Raw genomic sequence first — 23483 nt, forward strand, 5'->3', positions numbered from 1 at the left:
CCAAAGTAAGTCTAGATCGAACAGAATATCCCCAAGTTAATATTGAAAAATACGATATTATTGAATCCTAATTAGATCCAACCATAGCGTTGTGCATAGCAGCTTAGATGATATATAATTATGTTAATTAGTTAATCAACGTAAAAATGCCAATATGATACTCAAACATGGGCAAAGTGTTAATGGAGCAGTGATACCACAAAAGAACATAACCTTCCTCCCTCGCATATAATGTTAAACAACTACAAGACCGCTAGCTAGCTCTTCAAAGGTATTCAAGTCCAAAACAGAGCCACGATTATCACTAGCTCACTTATTGCACGGATACATGAATAGAAGCATCAATTTTGATTTGATCACCATCAAAATTTCTGAAACAAATTGACTGACAAAAGGGAGGGAAACTAAATTCTGCTTGGCCGAAAATCATGTGACGTGGGACCCGAAAGCTTATAACCACAACCCCAAAACAAAGTCTCAGAAATTTATAAAAAATGATACTACCGAGCATACTACAGTCATATGACCTGGGTCACCAATTCTCTTCTTCTTTTTTTTTTTGGGGGGTGGGGGGCGCATCACGCTCGCTGGTTCAATTGTCTTCATACTACCAAAAAATGCATCTTTTGTTTGTTGGTTCCTGCATAAATTGAGTGTTACCTCCCGACTTTAACCAAAGGTGAAAAGATTGATGAATAAGCAATATGTGAATGACAACTCGTTCTATCATCTCATTGTAGGTTGCATTAAAATTTCTGTTCTTATTTCTGGAAAGTTTTCCTCGGTCGTGATTGTTTACGCAAGCATTAGGAAAATTCATAACTCTTCACCTTATTGTTTTATTTACTTTCACATTATTGAAAAGATTCATCTTGCTCTGTTTTTGAGCTTTCACATTATTATTTAAGCTTTATCTTGCTCTGTTTTTGAGCAGGCCGAGATGAAAAGAATTCATATTGGCTTGCTATGTTTTCGATTAATTTTTTTTTTCTTTTTTTTAATTTGCAAATTGAGTTGGTGGTACTGATAAGGACATGTTTTTTCTTCATTATTTCTTTCAAATAAAAAACTAAAGCTCCTACTATACACAGGAAACGCCATTGCCTCAGTCCAAGAACAGAGGTTTTTTGTGAGATTTGATGATTTCGCGAGGAAATTTGACTGACGTAACTTGAGAAATTAGAGTTCGGCAATTCAAAATAGCTCATTGTAGAAATAGAACTAGTAATTAATTAGCATTATCAACGCCACTACTAGTAAATATGGTTTGCAGTGGATCAATTGCTTCCCTGGATTATTAGCAAAATGGTTGGCACTTTGGCTATATCCATTAATTAATAAATATTAATTTATCTTTATAGAAATAATATCACATCGATAATATGAACTTTTATAAAATATAGTGTTAGCATAATTAGAGAATTAAGTGATTCTGAGCTAGTATAATTAGAAAATTTAGTGATCCTAAGGTAGTATTACTAGAGAATTTAACAAAATATCCTAAGGTAGTATTGCTAGTATAATTAATTTAGTAATTAATTAGCATTATCCACGCCACTACTAGTAAATATGGTTTGTTTGCGGGGACTTTAATCAACCGCAAAAAGCCTTATTTTCTTGCTTCCCTGGATTATTAACAAAATGGTTGGCAGTTTGGATATATCCATAAATTAATGAATATTATTAATCTTTATAGATATAATATCACGTTGATAATTGAATTTTTTTATGAAATACAGTGGTAGCATAATTAGAGAATTTAGTGATTTTATCAGGTTGTATGATAGGATTTTGATTTGATCTTGATTGAGTGAATCAATCACTTGATAATTCTTTGGTTAGATTGCATGGCTGGATCACGATTACATGGTGACTCATCAAAAGAGATTTTTTGGAGGTAATAGATTAAACCGATCTCTCTCTCTCTCATTTCTCTTACCACAACACATATAATACAACAATAACTTCTCTTGTATAAAAAGTAATAATGATCGATAAAATGCATAAAGCATTATGTCAGTACAACAACAAAAAAAAAAAAAATCATAGACATGTCATATATATTTAGCTTTAAATTAATTAATTATTAATACATGTATTAATTGGGTCCTATAGAAAAATAATTTTTTAAAATATATTATCTAATAAAATTTATCGAATTATTAATTTACCATATTGACTCTAAGTTACAATGACAAAAACTATTATTTAATCAGAGTTATCAATTTATCCAATATTAATTCAACAAGATTCTATTCTACTTTGTTTTAATTTTCTAAGTGAAATTATTAGTTCTCTTGCACCTAATTTTCTTCGTTTCAACTACATTTTTTTTTTTCTTATTTTTTTTTAAAATCAAAATCTTAGAAGAGAAGCATTACAGCGTAGGGGATATAATGAATTTCTCCTTAAAGAGATGCAGAGAAATAGAAAACCAAAATCACACTAAAAAGTTAGCTGGACAGCATAAACAATAAACAACGTAAGAGTTATTTTGGAAAACCACAAGAGAAATAAATTTCCTAGATTAGCCAGGCAGTCAGCATCACACAATAAAAGAACCCATTTGGAGGACAATTAATTACTTGTTATAATGGCTCGGAAATTACAAGCACAGTGACCTCAGCTTCCACTTCCAGCCTTCCACCACGCAAACGCCATTCACTAGAAATCCAGTCTCTGGCTCATCTAACTCACTCAATGAAATGAATCTTGGCCGGCCACAGTTATCGCTTGGTGTATGGAACCAGTCTTTATTCTCTGCTAGAGTAAAAGGAACACTCTCGTTATATTATTTGGATTTGCCTCAAATACTAATTGTATGTAAACACACACATTTTACCTCGAAAAGATTTATGTTTCGCCCCCACTTGATCTATGATTCGCAATGTATGCTCTGCATATATATTCTTTAATCACCTCGACTGTGGAATCTACCAAAGCCAAGTACAGAGAAAGATGATCGCCATCACCACAGCCGTTTCCAATCTGGGGGAATGTGCATCACAAACAAAGAAACAAACAAACATTACCAGAAGCAACTATGCAGTTACTGGTTCGGAAACAAAAAACCTAGTCACTGAAAACGGAGAGAACAATTACTATCTTTGAGTACAGAAGCAGAACAACTAAAACCTATCTTTACCAGCTTTCGCAGCACGCAGCCCTCCAGTAATTAGTGCATCAAGCAACATGTCCATAACTAGCATGGATGAATTTCAAATTTAGGAGTCCAATAATGCGAGCGGTTTGAGTGAGATATTATAACTGAATTATTGGCGATTAAAACTTCAGAAAGGAACAGGTGTCTGATAAGCTTCTACCTTCACTTTTGCAGCAACCACTGCATAATGTCCTTTCGCAGCACTCCATCAAACCCATTTCTATTGTAGTGCAAACTCAACAGATCAGATCCATTTGTCTCAAGATGCCTATACTGGGTTGTGGTTCCTGCAGGCCTTGGATGCCGCATCATCATGGCAATGGTGGAAAAGGTTGGTTTAGATGTTTGGACTCCAGGAGTTTTTGGATTCGAGGACTTCATTCCATGGTTGGTCATGCTCATGCTGGAGCCATGTGACAGTTTCTCAGGCGGACCACGTATCTGGGCAGATGCTTTCATTCGGTCAAGCCAACGTAGAATCCAGTTACCAACATTTCTACCAACTTCTATGTCCCTCTCATGTATGTTCCTGTGAAACTTGAGAGCAACATCAAAGGCAGCACGTACTCGGCTGTGGAAAAAATCAATGAAGAATGAAGGTCAGTCTTCAAAAAACAATGGCAGTTCCAAGTTGGAGGAGTAATAAATTTGTTATTATTCAAAACAATTGTAGAAATAACAGTATTTGCCAGCTAGTAACTGACATAACAGCAGTAGTTAAACAGTAGAATGGAATCCAATGAGCCAACCATTGGGAAGAATGCAATGCTCAGGCAGTACCGTGGTCAATATCACACTGAGACTCTAAGAGTGGAGGATGTGCAATTATTGGTTTCATGAGGCATACTAAATCAATTCAAAGTCCAAAGTATTGAAACAATTAATTAATTTAGGATTTCCGTTTTATGCAGAGGCTTTCATGAATAATTACAACTAGATCAGAAGGATTCTGGAAAAAAGATATGTGCCCTGGTAACTTACTTTCATGAAGTTAATAACGTCCTACTAATAAACATCAAAATACAACGGCTCATTAAAAAGAAAAGCACAGAAGAACTTTCAATCTATCATTTCAAAACAGTCTCTTTGAACTAAACAAGAGTACAGCTATGACCTCCAGCTTTGGACGTTAGTACTTGTGCTTCTCCAAAATCTTCATATCACCCAAAGAGAGACAGCAATTTAAGAATGTGCTCATAATAATGAAATTAGTTCTGGTATCGGAGCATTGTAGCTTGATTGGATAATAAGTTCACAGGAATGCATATGAGACTCTCCGACTGCTTCACCTACAGGTACTACACGAAGCTGGCAAACATGTTATTTTGACATCAAGTGTTCAACATAATGCCAAAACAGCAAAAAAACATTTCGTTAAAAGTTTGGTATAGCAAATCTAAAAGATAAGTTAATTCAAATCCCATAATTGGCACATAGACAAAACTAGTTGGAGGTTTGCAAAACTTCGCAATAGAAATTATGCACCAATCTAGAGCGAGAGAATGCAGGTTGCAGTTCCAGATATTCAATGATCAACTGAGTTGATAGTAACTTCTCTTAATCTTTTAAGGATTGGCTTTGCTCCATAATTGGTTAAATAAAAAATTCAGCAACCTAGCCTATACAATATGTCATAAGATCACAGATTTAGAAGCTGATTTTATTATGAAATGCACAGGGCCATTCTAAGTCAGATAGGAAAGAATAATTGCTTTGAGGGAAGAGCTCAGTGGTCTCTCATATTGCACATGATATCAAGTCAATGTGAACCATTCACATCAGTTTACATCCAAGCTGAAGTAGAAGTGACAGGATGCACAACGAACTAGTTGAAATACTAAACTAAAGTTTTTCCCTTCATATTCCTATATAATTAACACAGCTAAAATACAGATTGGTACAAGCTGAAGTAGAAGTGACAGGATGCACAATGAACTAGTTGAAGTACTAAACTAAAGTTTTTCCCTTCATATTCCTATATAATTAACACAGCTAAAATACAGATTGGTACTTTGTTATAGCCGTATTCAAACACATATGCTGACCTCTGTATAACTAAACTTCAATGGAGCTCATTAGATTGGAAGCAATAATTTCATTGGAATAGCCAAGATGGGGCACACTCAAACGTAAACAAGCAGAATACAATAGGTGCATCTAGCAAGAAAACTTCCATTTTAAGAGATGGTCTAACGGCATGGCACTCACACAGAAAATTCAGACAATGAATAACAATTTATGAACCACCGTCAAAGTAACTTTTCAAAGAGATGATTAATACATAGGCAAAGACAAGCCATCGTTATTGTGGACACATTTTAATACGCTGTTCCCAATGTGATCTCCCACAGCACCATTCTCTCTCTTGCTAGAACTCTCTCTCTCTCTCTCACTCTCTCTGAGTCTCTCTCTGTGAGTGTATTTATGCACTTCTTTTTTCTAGTTTTATGTTTATTTATTTTGTATATTTTTTTTCTTATATTTTGACGTTTCTTTTCTCCCAAGTAAAATCTATGGATTCTTTGATTCAAGCCGCCAGAAAGTTCGATCTTCGTTGCCCATCAGGCTTCGGTCTTGAGTGTTCAACTGTTTATTCTGTGAGCTTCTATATGTATATAAAGAGGAAATTTTGAGGAATTTAAATTTTGCACCGAATACAAAACATGTGATGAAAAGTCTAAAATACCCTTATATTGGAACGGCCAAATGCACGCCTCTCGGCCTCTGCCTACACCCATCACATATGGTTGCGCGACCTTTTCTCAAGGTGACAACCAGTCTCGACCTCAATGGTTACGTAATTATGATACTCATATTCCTTCTCGATCTACGTTTGGTTTTATTTAATTAATTTTTTTAATTGCTCGAATATTATCGAAAATATACAGATTATGATTCAACAATTTGTTAATTATTCCATGACTATCTAACTATAATTAAGCAATTTATCTACGTATTATAACGAGCAAGGAATTAAATTAAAAAAGTCTGTAACTTTTTTTTTTTAAAAAGGAAAAAATATCAAAAAATTGAGAGAGAGATAGGGGGAAAAAAATAGGTATTTAGGTACTTAAGTTGTGTTGTTATATTGGATGAATGTATTTCATAGTATTTTTTATGGCATTTTTAAAATTAAAAAAATATTAATAATAGAAAAAAAAAGCCCTCTACATCTCTTCCAGGTTGAAATTACCTAGTTAAATAGAGAATTTTATTTTTTAAAATAAAAATTACGCCGCCGTTGATCGGCGTTATCGATGCTGATCGCCATCTTTTATCGTGTTAAATACATAATAATGATAAAAAAAATGGACGATTTACTCATTGGAAGTGTTAATTTTGCAGAAAATACACTATATAGTTGGAAATATGGGAATTAAAATATTCCCAAATATTTAAACAAGATTTGAGGTAAATAACAATGTATATTAGCATTTCTAACTCCATAGAGTTGTAGATCGGCTCACAAGGATTCCATTGGTACAGGTTTTGATAGTGAAATGCATCTCCAGCGAGTCTTCGGTGACGGTCTGGTGATTCACCTTAGTGCTTTTTCTTTTTTTAAATAAATTATCCTCTTAATTTAAGAAAATAAATATAAACTATTTGCATTTTAACTTATTTAAAATTATTTTTATTAGAGAATAATAATGGAATTTTTGTATTCCAATAGATGAGAAATTCGAAATCCTTACCCATTGATAAGGAATACAAATTCTTCAATCTAATGGAAATTCAATTTTATTGAATTTGGTCCAACCAAATAGTGGAAAGTGAAAAAGAAATCAAATTCTTTTCCTCTCCCCACTCCTCTACCCCCAAGCAAACATGGCATAAGGGCTCATTTTTAGATGAGGCATTTAATTAATTAGATGATATGAGTAAAGATATTAACAAACAAATCATTTTCATATGATAGAATTTCTTTTGCATCAATTATATCACACCTGTGTATTTTTGGACCCTAATTAGATATAATTATCCTCAAGTTTGGACGTCTGTCTGATCATAGCTTAAATCCAAACTTGGTAGGGACGTTTGGACCGAAGCACCATTTCAAAGAACATACCAACTTGTTTTTCCATTGCAACAATTTCCTCCAAATTACTATAATTCTTCAAGTACCTAAACTAGTACCGAAGAAAGTTGATTATAATAAGATTTTTCTAGGGTTAGAGTTCTCTCGAGAGTAATTTTTTTCTTTAAAATATCTAAAAGGGACCATGGTATATAGAAGCATATCAAAGTTAAGGGTTTATACAATTTAAGAGTAAAATTTTAGAAAGAGTCAAAGTGACTGTTGATATTTATCAAATTTTGGAAACTGATGGTTGCAAGAATGGAATGGAAAGCTAAGGGTAAAGAAAAGGGGAATAGAATGGGGAAAGGAGTATTGATTTCTTTAATTTGTTTGGTTTGGTCAAGGAATATTGATTCTTTCGTTTCAAAAATGGAATGGCAAGGGGAAAGAAAACAACTATAATGCAAATGAATAAAAATATCCTCCACTAGAAAATGTATATTTCATCGAGTTGAAGCAATATCTTAGTTGTTTTGTTTTCTACTACCAAATATTATATAATTAACTCGCAAAATTTAGGTTCAATTAAGTATTGTGGTTGAGCAGTACTTAAGTATTTGTTATTTTTTTTTATGTGATTTGAAAGTTAAGGTTTTTTTTCTCTTATTTATATAAAGGCATACTTTCATAGATGATAATGAAGTGCAAGATTGTGTAAAACACACCCAAGATTTTATTTTTAAAATGGGCTGACACTAAATTAGGTCTTCTACTCTAACCCCTACCTTAGATCTCCCAAATCCTGGTTTAGAGGACCCCATCTCTTTCTTCTTAAATTTGGCAAATTCGTTGCCAATTACAATTGCATCCAATTTACACATTTTACCTGAATGACACTTTATTAAAACATCCTTGGAAAAGTATTTAGATGCATATGCCAACATTTTAGGATGATTTAATTTTACTAAATTAATTAAAAAAGTAAGGGGTATAAATGATTTTTTCTGGACTAGACCAGGCCACAGTTCGGTCTAACCCACGTGTGGGTCTACCACCGGGTTTACTAGTTGCGACTATAAAGCGAAACACAAAGAGGACAAAAGCAACAGTGGATTAGATATCACATGCTAAACCCATAAAACGGCAGCTGCATGGAATCTCCATGTGGAGACTTAAGAACCAATTAACCACCAATTATCGAGCGTCAACAACTGAATTTCTTTGCCAAAAGAGGTGGGTCCAATGAGATCAACTCTTATTATAAGATATAAAATTAAAAATTGGCATCCCAATTTTCTTGCAAGAGTCACAATGCTTATTAGAATATATATTACAGGGCTTTGGAAATTCCAAGCACAGGCATCTCTGCTTCCACAATACACACATCATTCACAAGAAAACCATTTCCTGCCTTGTTCAGGTAATTGAGTTCAACAAAATTTGTCCAACCCCCAAATTTATTTGAGGTATTTAACCATTCTCCAGCTGCGAACACGACAATAGAAACCTTGAGTTATTTGCATTTAGCTACAAAACTTATTGAACTGAATTACCTGTTAAAGTCTGGGTTTATAATAATTTACCTTTTTTTTCATAATGCTTTGACAGCAATTGATTCCGGATTCGCAGTGTAAAATGCACGTATATTTTAGAACCACCAGTTATAGTTGACGAGTCAGTCAATTCCAAGTACATGGAAATATGACTGCCTTTAGCTTCTCCCAGTCCTTTGGGAAGGAGTAGTATCTTCCTAAAAAAAAATCAACAAGGGTAAAGTATAAGTCTCTGCATTCAATTAATTGTGCATATTATTAATACATTAACTTTTAGATGTGGCATTTAGATTATATATGTGAATAGAGAAACAAACAAATTTTAACAATTCATTTTACATTATACATTTGAAGAAGTGGTTTTAACATGATGCATCTTTTTAACAAGTTGCATTATTCAAAACTCAAAAGAATTTCTTTTGCATCAGAAATCTATTGCAGACGTACAAATGAACCCTAAAGTGTTAGCCATGCTCGGGTCTAGATTTAGTCTATGATATATTAGAGTTTTAAATTGCTATTAAATGTAGAACTTTGATCATATTTTAAATTCGATTTTTATGAACTCCGAATGTCCGGATTTGAACACCATTTCAAAAAGTATACATACCACTTTTGATCTCCAGCAACGAATACTTCTGATTCATAAAACCTGTCCTCTAACTTTGAAAAGTTCTCGATCTTCCAAACATGCTTATAATTGGAAGCAGATGTCAATTTCATCATGGAAAGGCACTCTCCTGTGCATTCTTTCGTTTCTTTAACAAATACTTCTGCTCCAAAAACACACGTATCTCCCACAAGATATCCATTCGAAGCATTAATAAATTCTTCAAGCGGGATGAATTGATCAAAACCCCATTCAAGCTTTAATCCATGAAAACGTCTTTGTTTACCCATGGCATCTATCACATGGAGGTGACCGGCCCAAATCATTGATTAGGTCTCACTTAAATAATTAAGCACAAAACAATCATAAACATTATTGAGTGTAATAACTAACCTTGAAGAATCAAGAACTCGTCTTTCTTCTGATCAAGCACAAATAGGCGGAAAATCACATAGACTTCCCAACCATGGCCAAGTGAACTTGTGTCTACCATAGCCAAGTAGACTGAGATGTGGTCTTTCACATTTTCATTTTTATTTCCATTTGGGTAGACAACAAGTTTCCTGAAACCATCATGAATTCAAAATAACATATTAGATTATGATATGTAATTTAGTAATAAGGTGATCTGAATATAGTGTACAATTAGGTTTTGGGCCACACCACTTGTAGCCTCCAGCATCAAATTCCAAGGATTTATAATTTTCCACGTCATTCTCCACAAGAGATGAAAATGCCTCTATTTTGAGTAAGAAATGTGCCGGTGGTACATGTGAAATGGATCTCGAAATTGCTGTCAAGAGTAATTTTAACATTGATCAGAAAATAACATGCTAGAAATTTTCAATGCACATATTTAAACATAGATAGAGAAGGGGAGGTGGGGAAAGAGTCAGAGAACATACCAACTTGGTCTACAAAGTCATTTTCCATTGCAGCAAATTCCTCCAAACTATTATAAATCTTCAAGTACTAAAACTAGTACTGAAGAAAGATTGATTATAATAAGATTCTTCAAGGGCTAGGGTATTCTCTCAAGAGTAATATTTCTTCTTTAAGATATCTAAAAGGGACCGTGGTACATATAAAGCATCAAGGTTGAGGGTTTATATAATTCAACATTAAATTTCTAGAAAGAGTCAGAATGACTATTGGTATTCACCAAGTTTTGGAAAATGATGGTTGCAAGAATGGAATGGAAAGGGGAATGCAATGGGGGAAAAGGGATATTGATTCTTTAATTTGTTTGTTTTGGTCAAGGAATATTGATTTCTTTGCTTGGTTGCAAGAATGGATGGTAAGAGGCAAGAAAACAACTACAGTACAAATGAACAAAAATATGTACCCTCCACTCAAAAACCGTGTATTTCGACAAGCTGAAGCAATATTTTAGTTGTCTATTTTCTATTATCAACTAATATAATTAGCTTCCAAAATTTAAGCCCGATTTAGTACTATGGTTGAGCAGCACTTAAGTGTTCTGTAAATACTTATTGATTTAAATTCATTTTATTTGACACTCGTAAGATAAAAAAAGTCTATAGTACCTTACCTATTGCGACTGGCAGAATACAGAGAGAAAAAAAAAAAGCAACAATGAATAAGATATCGCATGCTAAACCCATAAGAAGGCATCCTCATGTAGTCTCCGTTTGGAGACTTAACAACCAATTAACCACCAATTATCGAGCGGCAACAATTGAATTTCTTTGTCAAAATATTTGGGTACGATGAGATTAACTCTTATTATAAGAAATAAAATTAAAAAATTGGCATCCCAATTTTCTTGCAAGAGTAGCAATGCTTATTAGAGTATATTACAGGGCTTTGGAAATTCTAAGCACAGACACCTCTGCTTCAGCATTGCACACATCGTTCACAAGAAAACCATTGCTTGCCTTGTTCAAGTAACTGAGTTCAACAAATTAGTGCCACCCCCAATCTTCGATTGAGTTCCTAAACCATGTACTGGCTGCAGGAACAACAATAGAAACCTGAAGTTATTTGTATTTAGCTACTACGCTTATTGATGAACTTCAATACTTGTTAAAGTTTGGGTTAATAATAACAAGGGTAAAATTTTATGATTATGCTTTGACTACACTTGATCCTGGATTTGCAGTGTGAAACAAAGGTATTTTTATAAACCACGAGTTATAGTTGAGAAGTCAGCCAAATACCAGGTACATAGAAATATGACTGCCAGGTCCTTCTCTCTGTCCCTTGGGATAGAGGTATATCTTCCTGAAAAAATCAACAAGGGTAAAGTTTAAGTCTCGGCATTCAGTTGTACATAATTACTAAGAGGTTCCACTTAACAAATTATTAAAACATTAACTTTCAAATGTGCCATTTAGATTATATATATGAACAGCGAAACAGACAAATTTTAGCAAATCATTTACATTATTCATTCAGAGAAGTGGTTTTAACATGATGCACCTTTTTAACAAGTTGTACTATTCGAATTTCTTCTGCATTACCATTAGAAATATACAGCACATGTGTAAATCAACCTTAAGTATTAGCCGTGTTCAGGTGCAGATGTCTAGATTTAGGCTATTATATATTAGAGTTGTGCATCGTTATAAAATGTACAACTTCGATTATGGTTCGAATCGAATATTTCTGATTCGTAACGCTTTGAGTGCAACTTTGAAAGGTTCTGGATCTTCCAAACATGTTTATAAATGGAAGCAGATGTGAATTTCATCATGAAAGGCACTCTCCTTTGCCTTTGTTCCTTTCTTAGCAAAGACTTCAGCTCCAAAAACACACTTTTGTCCTTCAAGATATCCATTCGAAGCATCGTTAAATTTTAGTTTATATATATATATGAACAGAGAAACAAACAAATTTTAGCAAATCATTTACATTATACATTTGAAGAAGTGGTTTTAACATGATGCACCTTTTTAACAAGTTGTACTATTCTAATTTCTTCTGCATTACCATTAGAAATATAACGCACATGTATAAATCAACCTTAAGTATTAGTCCTGTTCAGGTACAGATGTCTAGATTTAGGCTATTATATATTAGAGTTTTACAACTTTGATTGTAGTTCGAACCGAGATTTTATGAACTCTGAACGTCTGGACTTGAGCATCAAATCTAGATTTTGATCACCAGCAATGAATATTTCTGATTCGTAACGCTTTGACTGCACTTTGAAGAGTTCTCGATCTTCCATGCATGCTTATAAATGGAAGCAGTTGTGAATCTCATCATGAAAGGCACTCTCCTTTGCCTTTATTCCTTTCTTAGCAAAGACTTCAGCTATAAAAACACGAGTGTGTCCTTCAAGATATCCATTCGAAGCATCGTTAAAAATCAAGAACTTGTCTCTTTTTTTATCAAGCACAAATAAAAATCTAATATCTAATTCACTGTTGTGGACTGTTATGACCATTGATATTCACTAAATTAATTATCTTATTTTGCAGTAACATATTTTTGTGAAACGTAACTAAGTAGTACTTTAGCTACTGATCCTTTTTTTAGTTTAGAAACTACCTCTTTCGAATTCTTAAATGTCCATAAATGATATTCCTTTTATGTAATATTAATTTCTTGCCCTATTGTACTAAATTTATCTTATCAATACTTCTCTTTAATTAAAAACTAAGAGTTTTTGTCACCATCTCACTTGGTAATATTTGATAGATGTGATTTTATTTCAGGATTAAGATTGTCAGAGATTTCCTTCCAGGATTAAGAATTATGTCAATGAACAAACGTGATCGCATAAGTAATTAAGCAAAAAATCAATGAATTTCTTTATTTTGTGAGAAACAAAGAAGAATACTTATTATTACAATGCCTCGGAGATTCTGAGCACAGTGATCTCAGCTTCCACAACGCGAACGTCGTTCACAAGGTACCCATTCTCTGGGTCATTTAACTTACTCAATGAAACGAATCTCGACCAACCCCACTTATTATCGCCTGGTGCATGGAACCTTTCTCTGCCTCCTAGAGAAAAAGAATCATTCTCATTATACACATTATTTGAATTCTATAGCCTCAAATTAAGTTTATTATTATTATTTTGGGTTAAAGGTACTTTCAAAATCAAAAGTTAAAGAAAACTGCTTGAAAATCACTCAGTCAAGCTGCCAGTAGCAACTAAATTAGTTGCGTATTAGAACAAGCAATGTGCCTTAAGAAGATTCATGCATTGCCCGAACTTGATCTAAGATTCGAAATGTAAACTTTGCGTATACTTTAACAGTACTCCGAACTGTGGAATCTTCAAAAACCAAGAACAAGGAAAGACAATCGCCAGCATTGGGCCCAGTTCCCATGGGTGTAGCTCTGTCTTCCTGAAAACACCGAAATGGTATTTTATTAATTGTACACTGTTGGGTCATAAACTTGATCCAAGATGAATAAATTCAAGCCCAACTCATGGAAGGTTGGTGAGGTTTAAATTATTTGTGTTAGGTGTGGTAGGTGTGGTTGGTGAAGTAGGTGAGTGATAGGTTTGAATGGATTGTGAGGATTTGTTTATTAATTGAATAAATGAATGGTTGTGATTAGTTTGTTTCATGTATAAATATCATCTCTCCTCTTTGGTTTAAGTATCAAGTGAAGTAACAAAATTTCTAAGTTGTAGAAAGTGAAAAATAAGAGTTGTAATTGGTGATGAGTATTGTTGAAGAAATAAAATAGTGTGTTTTTTTAGTGTTATATGTGTTAAGTCTCCAACATACACTCACTGACAACTTTGTCCCAAGAACTCATTATTTATTATACCTGTAGAAATTAAAAAAAAAACTTAAAATCTTTGATACCATTTGTGATTTCCAGCATCGAAAACTTGTGATTCCTCGTATCCTGCGTCTAAGTTCTCGATCTTCCAAACACACTTACAACTAATTGAAATTTCTTTTATAGATTGGCACTCTCTTTTGAATTTGTTTCTTTCTTTAACAAGGACTTCAGCTTCAAAAACACACGTATCTTCGACAAGGTATCCATTCGAAGCATCATTGAAAGCTCTAAGCGGGATAAATTTATCAAAATTAACCCCATACATGCTTCAGTCCATTAAACCGTCTTTCCTTTCCCATGATATCTATCACATTACAAGCAACCACTCATTATGCATGCATTCAATTTTTTTTCCTAATGTTGCAATATACAATTCTGCACACTAAATTTGATTTAACCTTGAACTACACAGTAGTTTTCTTGGTTCTGATCAAGTAAGAACAGACGAAAAACTGCCGAGACTTCCCAATCCAAAGTAAATGAACTTGTGTTATTAAGGAAAAGAATATATATATATATATATATGTACCACTTGTATCCTCCAACTTCAAATTCTCCTGATTCATATTCCTCTTCTGCTTTTTCTGCAAGTAATGATAATGATTTTATTTTGACGATGAAATGAGCCGGTGGTAGTGAAGTGTATCTTGCAATGGCTATACATTTAAGTAATTTTTAATTAATGCCGATTGATTAGAAATAACAATAAGCTGAAATTTTTAAGAATATTGTCCTCTAGAGAACGTGAGAAAAGGTTGAACATACATACCATCTTTGTTAACAAAGATATTTTCCATTGCGAAAAGTTCTCCAAAAAGTTGTTGAATTTTTATTTTTATTTTTGGTAACTTGGACAGCACGAAGTCGTTTTAAATAAAAGAAAAATAAAAAAACTGGGAGGAGGTACTGAGTTTCATCTCTCAGAAAACTCATAGAATCTAGAACATAAAAATGTGATGCTTGAAAATACAATGAATAAACATGATTTAAGCAAATATACAATGAATCTTCATTAATTACTACATTAGGGGATAAATAAAAAAATTTAATAAAAAGCCTAATGATTGGACTGTTTATATCCTACTTTCTAATTGACCAAACTCGAAAATATAAACTCAATCGAAATTTTCTTTGGTTTGTACTAATCTTCGTTACAGCGCTTAGAAAATTCTAAGCTCATGTAGCGATTGTTCATTTCACAGATTATTTTGTGGGGAGAAATTTCTTGATTGTTAATAATTAAACATAACAAATATATAGATATTAATTGCATGTATAATAATGTGCAAGTATTAAAATGTACTTCAAAGCTTAAAGCGAAAGTAAGAGTTTGTTTGAAATTGAAGTGTTGTAACTTTTAAGGTACAACTATTGTAGAAAAAAATTATAATTATGAAATAAAAGTTAATAGTGTATTGTAAAAATAATTTTTAATAATAATTTTGACAAAATTATTAAAGATATAATAGATTTTTCATCAGAAAAAACCTCTTTTCATCCCTAAAGTTTCATGTAATAACTCATTTCATCCTTACTTTTTAAATAATAGCCCAAAACATCCTTCCGCTAACCACTGTTAGTTTAATGCCGTTAACTAGTAATTCATTTAAATTGGTAAAATATGATTATTATTAAAATGTTTCAAACTATATTAAAATATTTTTTTTATACAATTAAGTAACACTACAAAATATGCAAAATTTATTAATTTTTTCTTAAATGAAATCAACGATGAAGTAATTTGATATAACCACTTAATAGTTTCCATAAGCAACAAATTGTAATTAGCACAATATCTTTAAATAATTAGAAGAAAAAGTAAAAAATACAACCAAATTTTATGTGCTGAAAATTTTCTTAATCTTCAACCAATTTTTATTTTGAACTTGGCCACCACTCTTCTTCGACCATTATTGTCTTCCCAAGTCCTTACCACTATCTTTTTTGGTATTTATTGTTTAGTGGGATTAGATAAACATTATTTTTAGTTATATGTCAACTTTTATTTTTTTTTTAATTTTCTCTTTAATAGAAAATCTTTTTTTACCCTCAATGAATAACTAACAAACAACGTTTAACTAACAGTGAGTTAATAAAATGATGTTTTGAGTTATTGTTTAAAAAGTAGGGATGAAATGAGGTATTACATGAAACTCTAGGGATGACAGAGGATTTTTTCCTTTTTCATCATACAAGTGAAAAATCATATTAAGATAGCTTTTAAGCTATAACAGTTATTGTTTATTAAACACTTTAGCGCTGTAACTCTGCCCAACTTCAAACCCAAACACACCCTAAGTCTAGATCGACAGAATAGCCCTAAGTTAAAAATGTGCATGAATCTTGAAAAATACGATATTATTGAATCCTAATTAGATCCAACCAAAGCTTTGTGCATAACAGCCTAGATGATATATTTATTTTAAATAATTAATCAACGTGAATATACAAATATGATAATAGCGGTGGTTCAAAAGGTTTGGGTTTCGAATTCGGATTACATTAGGGTTGAGGAGTTGATTGAATATATATTGCAAAATGGGAAAAAAATGGAAATAATAGAGAAACACACCTTGTATATTGAATATCTTTTTTTTTTTTTTTTCTTTTGAAGATAAGTTAACTTAAAATTTAGCTTAATTTTAATCCTAAAAATTTAAGAAACTAAATTAAGTCCTAACTAAACTAAAATTATAAAAACGACTCGAATACGACCAATTTGACTGATTATAATTTGTAATATAATTTTACCAAGACAGAACCATGATTGATTACTTGCACCTTGCATGTTAACAATCAAAAGATCTCTTTGTTTGATGAGAATTTGGCATGAATTGAAATTCAAACACGGGCAAAGTGTTAATGGAGCAGTGATACCAGAAAAAACATAACCTTCCTCCCTCGCCCATAATGTCAAACAACTACAAGACCGGTAGCTAGCTCTTCAAAGGTACTGAAGTCCAAAATAGAGCCACGATTATCACTAGCTCACTTATTGCACAGATACATGAATAGAAGCATCAATTTTGATTTGATCACCATCAAAATTTCTGAAACAGATTGACTGACAAAAGGGAGGGAAACTAAATTCTGCTTGGCCGAAAATCATGTGACGTGGGACCCGAAAGCTTATAAGCACAACCCCAAAACAAAGTCTCAGAAATTTATAAAAAATGATACTACCGAGCATACTAAAGTCATATGACCTGGGTCACCAATTCTCTTCTTCTTTTTTTTTTTTTTTTTTTGGGCCTTCACGCTCGTTGGTTCAATTGTCTTCATACTACAAAAAAATGCATCTTTTGTTTGTTGGTTCCTGCACAAATTGAATGTTACCTCCCGATTTTAACCAAAGGTGAAGAGATTGATGAATAAGCAATATGTGAATGACAACTTGTTCTATCATCCCATTTGTAGGTGGCATTAAAATTTAATGAGGTAAATATTGGTGAGGGATTTTATTGGGTTTAATGCCTGTGAATCATGTCTTCACTGTTCTTATGTCTGGAAAGTTTTCCTCGGTCATGATTGTTTACGCAAGCATTAGGAAAAATCATAATTCTTTACCTTATTGTTTTATTTACTTCCACATTATTGAAAAGATTCACTTCTTTTGACATTTAAGCTTTATCTTGCTCTGTTTTTGAACAGGTTGAGGTGGAAAGAATTCATATTGGCTTGCTGGGATAATTTTGGTTTACATAATTTGCTTCTATGGCTACGGAAAGTTACCCTTTCACATTATCTCTCTAGTATTACATTATTATCTGGTCTCATCTTGAGAGTTAAGATTCTCGCCGGAGATCCTAGGCTTTTCCCTCATTTTCTTTTCAAGTAATAGTTTGGCGGAGGGAATCCAAAGCTTTTTATGTTATTGTCATTTCTAACTTCATTATTTTTTCCAATTCCATGTTGGATTCACCTGGTAGAAGCATAAGCTAGCAAAGATGAAATGAACCAAGAGCAGGAAGTGAGTTTCTGTCGATTAATTTCTTCTTTTTTAATTGCAAATTGAGTTGGTGGTACTGATAACGACATGTTTTTTCTTCATTATTTCTTTTAAATAAAAAACTAAAGCTCCTATTATACACAGGAAACGCCATTGCCTCAGTCCCAGAACAAAATGGTCGGTACTTTTTTTATATCCATTAAATGAATAAATATTAATTTATATTTATAGAAATAATATCACGTTGATAATATGATTTTTTTATGAAATATAGTGGTAGTATAATTAAAGAATTTAGTGATTCTGAGCTAGTATAATTAGAAAATTTAGTGATCTTTTTTTTTTTGAGTAAAGAAATTTAGTGATTCTAACGTAGTATAACTACAGAATTAAGTGATTTTATCATGTTGTATGATAGGATTTTAATTCGATCTGGATTGAGTGAATCAATCATTTGATAATTCTTTGGTTAGATTGTACAGTTGGATCACGATTACATGGTAACTCATGAACTGAGATTTTTTGGAGGCAATAGATTAAATCTCTCTCTCTTATTTCTCTTACCACAACACATATAATACAACAATAACTTCTCAACTGAAAAGTATAAAAAAAGTAATGTTGATCAATAAAATGCATAAAACATTATGCCAGTACAACAAAAAAAATCATAGACATATCATATGTATTTAGTTTTAAATTAATTAATTATTAATACATGTATTAATTGGGTCTTATAAAAAAATAAATTTTTTTAAAATATATTATCTAATAAAATTTATCAAATTATTAATTTACCATATTGACTCTATGTCAAACTGAAGAAAACTATTATTTAATAGGAGTTATCAATTTATCAATATTAATTCAACGGGTTCAATTCTACTTGGTTTTCATTTTCTTAGTAAGTGAAGTTATTAGTTCTCTTGCATCCTAATTTTCTTCGTTTCAACTACTTTTTTTTTTCATTTTTCATTTTTCATTTTTCTTTTTTCTTTTAAATCAAAATCTTAGAAGAGAAGAATTACAGCGTAGGGGACATAATGAATTTCTCCTTAAAGAGATGCAGAGAAATAGAACACCAAAGTAACACTAAAAAGTTAGCTTGACAGCATAAACAATAAGCAATGTAAGAGTTATTTTGGAAAACCACAAGAGAAATAAATTTCCTGATAGCTAAAATAAATTTCCTAGATTAGCCAGGCAGTCAGCATCACACAATAAAAGAACCCATTTGGAGGACAATTAATTACTTGTTATAATGGGTTGGAAATTCCAAGCACAGCGACCTCAGCTTCCACCATGCAACCGCCATTCACTAGAAATCCAGTCTCTGGCTCATCTAACTCACTCAATGAAACGAATCTTGGCCAGCCCCAGTTTTCGCTGGGTGTATTGAACCAGTCTTTATTCTCTAATAGAGTAAAAGGAACATTCTCGTTATATTATTTGGATTTGCCTCAAATACTAATTGCATGTAAACACAGATATTTTACCTCGAAAAGATTTATGTTTTGCCCCCACTTGATCTATGATTCACAATGTATGCACTGCATATATATATACTTTAATCACCTTCACTGTGGAATCTCCAAAAGCCAAGTACAGAGAAAGATGATCGCCATCACCACAGCCATTTCCAATCTGGAGGAATGTGCTTCACAAACAAAGAAACAAACAAACATTACCAGAAGCAACTATGCAGTTACTGGTTCGGAAACACAAAACCTAGAGTCACTGAAAACGGAGAGAACAATTACTATCTTTCAGTAAAGAAGCAAAACAACTAAAACCTAGCTTTGCCAGCTTTCGCAGCACGCAGCCCTTCAGTAATTAGTGATCAAGGCTTGATGATCAAGCAACAGGACCATAACTCGCATGGATGAATTTCAAATTTAGGAGTCCAATAATGCGAGCGGTTTGAGTGAGATATTTTAACTGAATTATTGGCAATTAAAACTTCAGAAACTAACAGGTGTCTGAAAAGCTTCTACCTTCACTTTTGCAGCAACCACTGCATAATGTCCTTTCGCAGGACTCCATCAAACCCATTTCTATTGTAGTTCAAACTCAACAGATCAGATCCATTTGTCTCAAGATGCCGATAATGGGTTGTCGTTCCCGCAGGCCTTGGATGCCGCATCATCATGGCAATGGTAGAAAAGGGTGGTTTTGGCCATATATTTTTTGATGAGCTAAACAGATGTCTATCAGATTCCTTGTTTCTAGATGTTTGGACTCCAGGAGTTTTTGGATTCGAGGACTTCATTCCATGGTTGGTCATGCTCATGCTAGGGCCATGTGAAGGTTTCTCAGGGGGACCACGTATATGAGCAGATGGTTTCATTTAGTCAAGCCAACGTAGAATCCAGCATTTCTACCAACTTCTATGTCCCTCTCATGTATGTTCCTGTGAAACTTGAGAGCAACATCAAAGGCAGCACATACTCGGCTGTGGAAAAAATCAATGAAGAATGAAGGTCAGTCTTCAAAAAACAATGGCAGTTCCAAGTTGGAGGAGTAATAAATTTGTTATTATTCAAAACAATTGTAGAAATAACAGTATTTGCCAGCTAGTAATTGACATAACAGCAGTAGTTAAACAGTAAAATGGAGTCCAATGAGCCAACCAGTGGGAAGAATGCAATGCTCAGGCAGTACCGTGGGTAATATCACACTGAGACTCTAAGAGTGGAGGATGTGCAATTATTGGCTTCATGAGGCATACTAAATCAATTCAAAGTCCAAAGTATTGAAACAATTAACTAATTTAGGATTTCCATTTTATGCACTAGATCGGAAGGATTCTGGAGCAAAAATATGTGCCCTGGTAACTTACTTTCATGAAGTTAATAACGTCCTACTAATAAACATCAAAATGCAACGGCCCATTAAAAAGAAAAGCACAGAAGAACTTTCAATCTATCATTTCAAAACAGTCTCTCTGAACTAAACAAGAGTACAGCTATGATCTCCAGCTTTGGACGTTAGTACTTTTGCTTCTCCAAAATCTTCACATCACCTAAAGAGAGAGAGCAATTTAAGAATGTGCTCATAATAATGAAATTAGTTCTGGTATCCGAGCATTGTAGCTTGATTGGATAATAAGTTCACAGGAATACATATGAGACTCTCTTACTGCTTCACCGACAGGTACTACAAGAAGCTGGCAAACATGTTGCTTTGACATCAAGGGTTCAACATAATGCCAAAACAGCAAAAACATTTTGTTAAAAGTTTGATATGGCAAATCTAAAAGATAAGTTGATTCAAATCCCATAATGGGCACACAGACAATCTAGAATGAGAGAATGCAGGTTGCAGTTGCGAATATTCAACGATCAACTGAGTTGATAGTAACTTCTCTTAATCCTTTAAAGGATTGGCTTTGTTCCATAATTGGTTAAATCACAAATTCAGCAACCTAGCCTATCCAATATGTCATAAGATCACAGATTTAGAAGCTGATTTTATTATGAAAGGCACAGGGCCATTCTAAGTCAGATAGGGAAGAATAATTGCTTTCAGGGAGGAGCCCAGTGGTCTCTCATATTGCATATGATATCAAGTCAATGTGAACCATTCACATCAGCTTACAACCAAGCTGAAGTAGAAATGTCAGGATGCACGATGAACTAGTTGAAGTACTATTCTAAAGTTTTTCCTTCCATATTCTTATATATTTAAGGCAAATAAAATACAGATTGGTACTTTGTTATAGTTGTATTCAAGCACATATTTGGCCTCTGTACAACTAAACTTCAATGGAGCTCATAAGAGTGGAAGCAATAAGTTCATCGGATTAGCCAAGATGGGGCACACTCAAAAGTAGACAAGTAGAGTACAACAGGTGCATCTAACAAGAAAACTTCCATTTTAAGAGATGGTCTAGTGGCATGGTACTCAGACAGAAATTCCAGACCATGAATAACAAGTTATGAACCACCATCAAAGTAACTTTTCAAAGAGATGATTAATACATAGCCAAAGACAAGCCATCATAATTGTGGACTGTTCAAAGAGATGATAATACATAGGCAAATACAAGCCGTCATAATCGTGGACACATATCCTAAGATAATCCCATTCCGCAGGATGCATTGCTGCAACATATAGAATTCAGATTCGACGCAATCAACTCCACATAATCCATCAAAATCCCATTGAAGAGGCATTAGAAGGTAGAAATTTCAGCTAAATTTTTTTTGAAGAAATGGAAATAGAAGAAAGAATCGTACCATAGGTAGTGAGAAGAGAGAATACAAGGGAAGAGAAAGGAGAAATTCTATGAATCTTTGACCCCAAAAGAAAACCAAAATCCATACAATACCTCCCTAAAGAACACACGCTCTTATGGTTTTTGATGGCATAGGAGTACTTCCTAAGGAAATATATAAGTAATTAGGAGATGCTACAAGGATAGCTCATGTCTGTTGCTTCCTATATAGTTACTCCATAGTTAGTTCACACAAAAATAGTTTCTGTAAGGTAAACATGGTTTACTTTCACTGCAATATATAACATAAGTAGACGACAACACTCATATCTGGATAAACTTTTGAAATTAGGTTTTCAGGATCTTTTACAAATTTGTAATTTTTATTTGCTTCACCCTCTCCCCCTATTCTTAGAAAACCTAAAATTTTGGATCCTTCTGTCCGTTGCCTTTGCTTAAGCAGTTCTCTGTCTAGCCGCTATTAAGCCACATTACCTCCACAAGAAATCAATTCCTAGCCACAAAACACTCCATTACTCTCCCCAGCTTTGTTACATTAGATCTTTAGCAAGCATCAATAACCAAATTCAAAATAACACACACTACTATGCACTTAAATCAAATTACCAAGATCAATTTTGAAAAATATCATAAAATCGTGAAACACAAGAACATTGCATTGCAATGTATTGTTAATATATCCCATATCAGTATAATACATATCATTATCAACACCACGAATACCACCACCATCATCATAAACCTCTTTTGACTCCAAAATCAACAGCTCTTATTGTCGTAACGAGCATAGCTACAGAACCCATTACTGAAAATTAACACTTGAAACCACCTAGCTTAATTAAACCCATCTGCTAATAAACCTATTCATTGCTAACCCATCAAGCTACAAATTAATCAAAATCAAACTCCAAACAAAATGAAATAATCAAATAATAATAACAACAACAGTAACACAAATATACCGGTGAACAAATTGACGAATCCGGGGGTGCTTAGGGCTGATAACGCGGCCCTGAATCCTCAAAGCAAGCCTGTACGTCCGCTTCATCCCCAAGAAATACGCTGTTCCCAATGTGATCTCCCATAGCACCATTGTCTCTCTTTCTAGAACTCTCTCTCTCTCTGTGTATTGTTCGTGTATTTATGCACTTTTTTTTTGTTTTATGTTTATTTA

General features: G+C 33.3%; 2 protein-coding genes and 1 pseudogene across 2 annotated transcripts; all 3 read right to left on the reverse strand.

The window, feature by feature from the left end:
* Positions 1-3325: 3325 nt before the first annotated feature.
* Positions 3326-4322, reverse strand: LOC18043124. Its single transcript, XM_006432695.2, has 2 exons — positions 4300-4322; positions 3326-3734 (listed from the first exon to the last, which is right to left on the reverse strand). Exons 1-2 carry the CDS (start codon positions 4320-4322, stop codon positions 3326-3328), a joined length of 432 nt encoding a protein of 143 aa, XP_006432758.2.
* A 4105-nt stretch (positions 4323-8427) lies between these two features.
* Positions 8428-10400, reverse strand: LOC18043117. Its single transcript, XM_006432696.2, has 6 exons — positions 10253-10400; positions 10011-10140; positions 9741-9910; positions 9348-9642; positions 8768-8934; positions 8428-8669 (listed from the first exon to the last, which is right to left on the reverse strand). Exons 1-6 carry the CDS (start codon positions 10278-10280, stop codon positions 8515-8517), a joined length of 945 nt encoding a protein of 314 aa, XP_006432759.1. The 5' UTR covers positions 10281-10400; the 3' UTR covers positions 8428-8514.
* Positions 10401-19690: 9290 nt separating this feature from the next.
* LOC18041196 lies at positions 19691-23476 on the reverse strand (annotated as a pseudogene).
* Between the last annotated feature and the right edge of the window lie 7 nt (positions 23477-23483).

This window comes from Citrus clementina, unplaced genomic scaffold (assembly GCF_000493195.1).
Source record: "Citrus clementina cultivar Clemenules unplaced genomic scaffold, Citrus_clementina_v1.0 scaffold_5, whole genome shotgun sequence".
Lineage (NCBI taxonomy): Eukaryota > Viridiplantae > Streptophyta > Magnoliopsida > Sapindales > Rutaceae > Citrus > Citrus x clementina.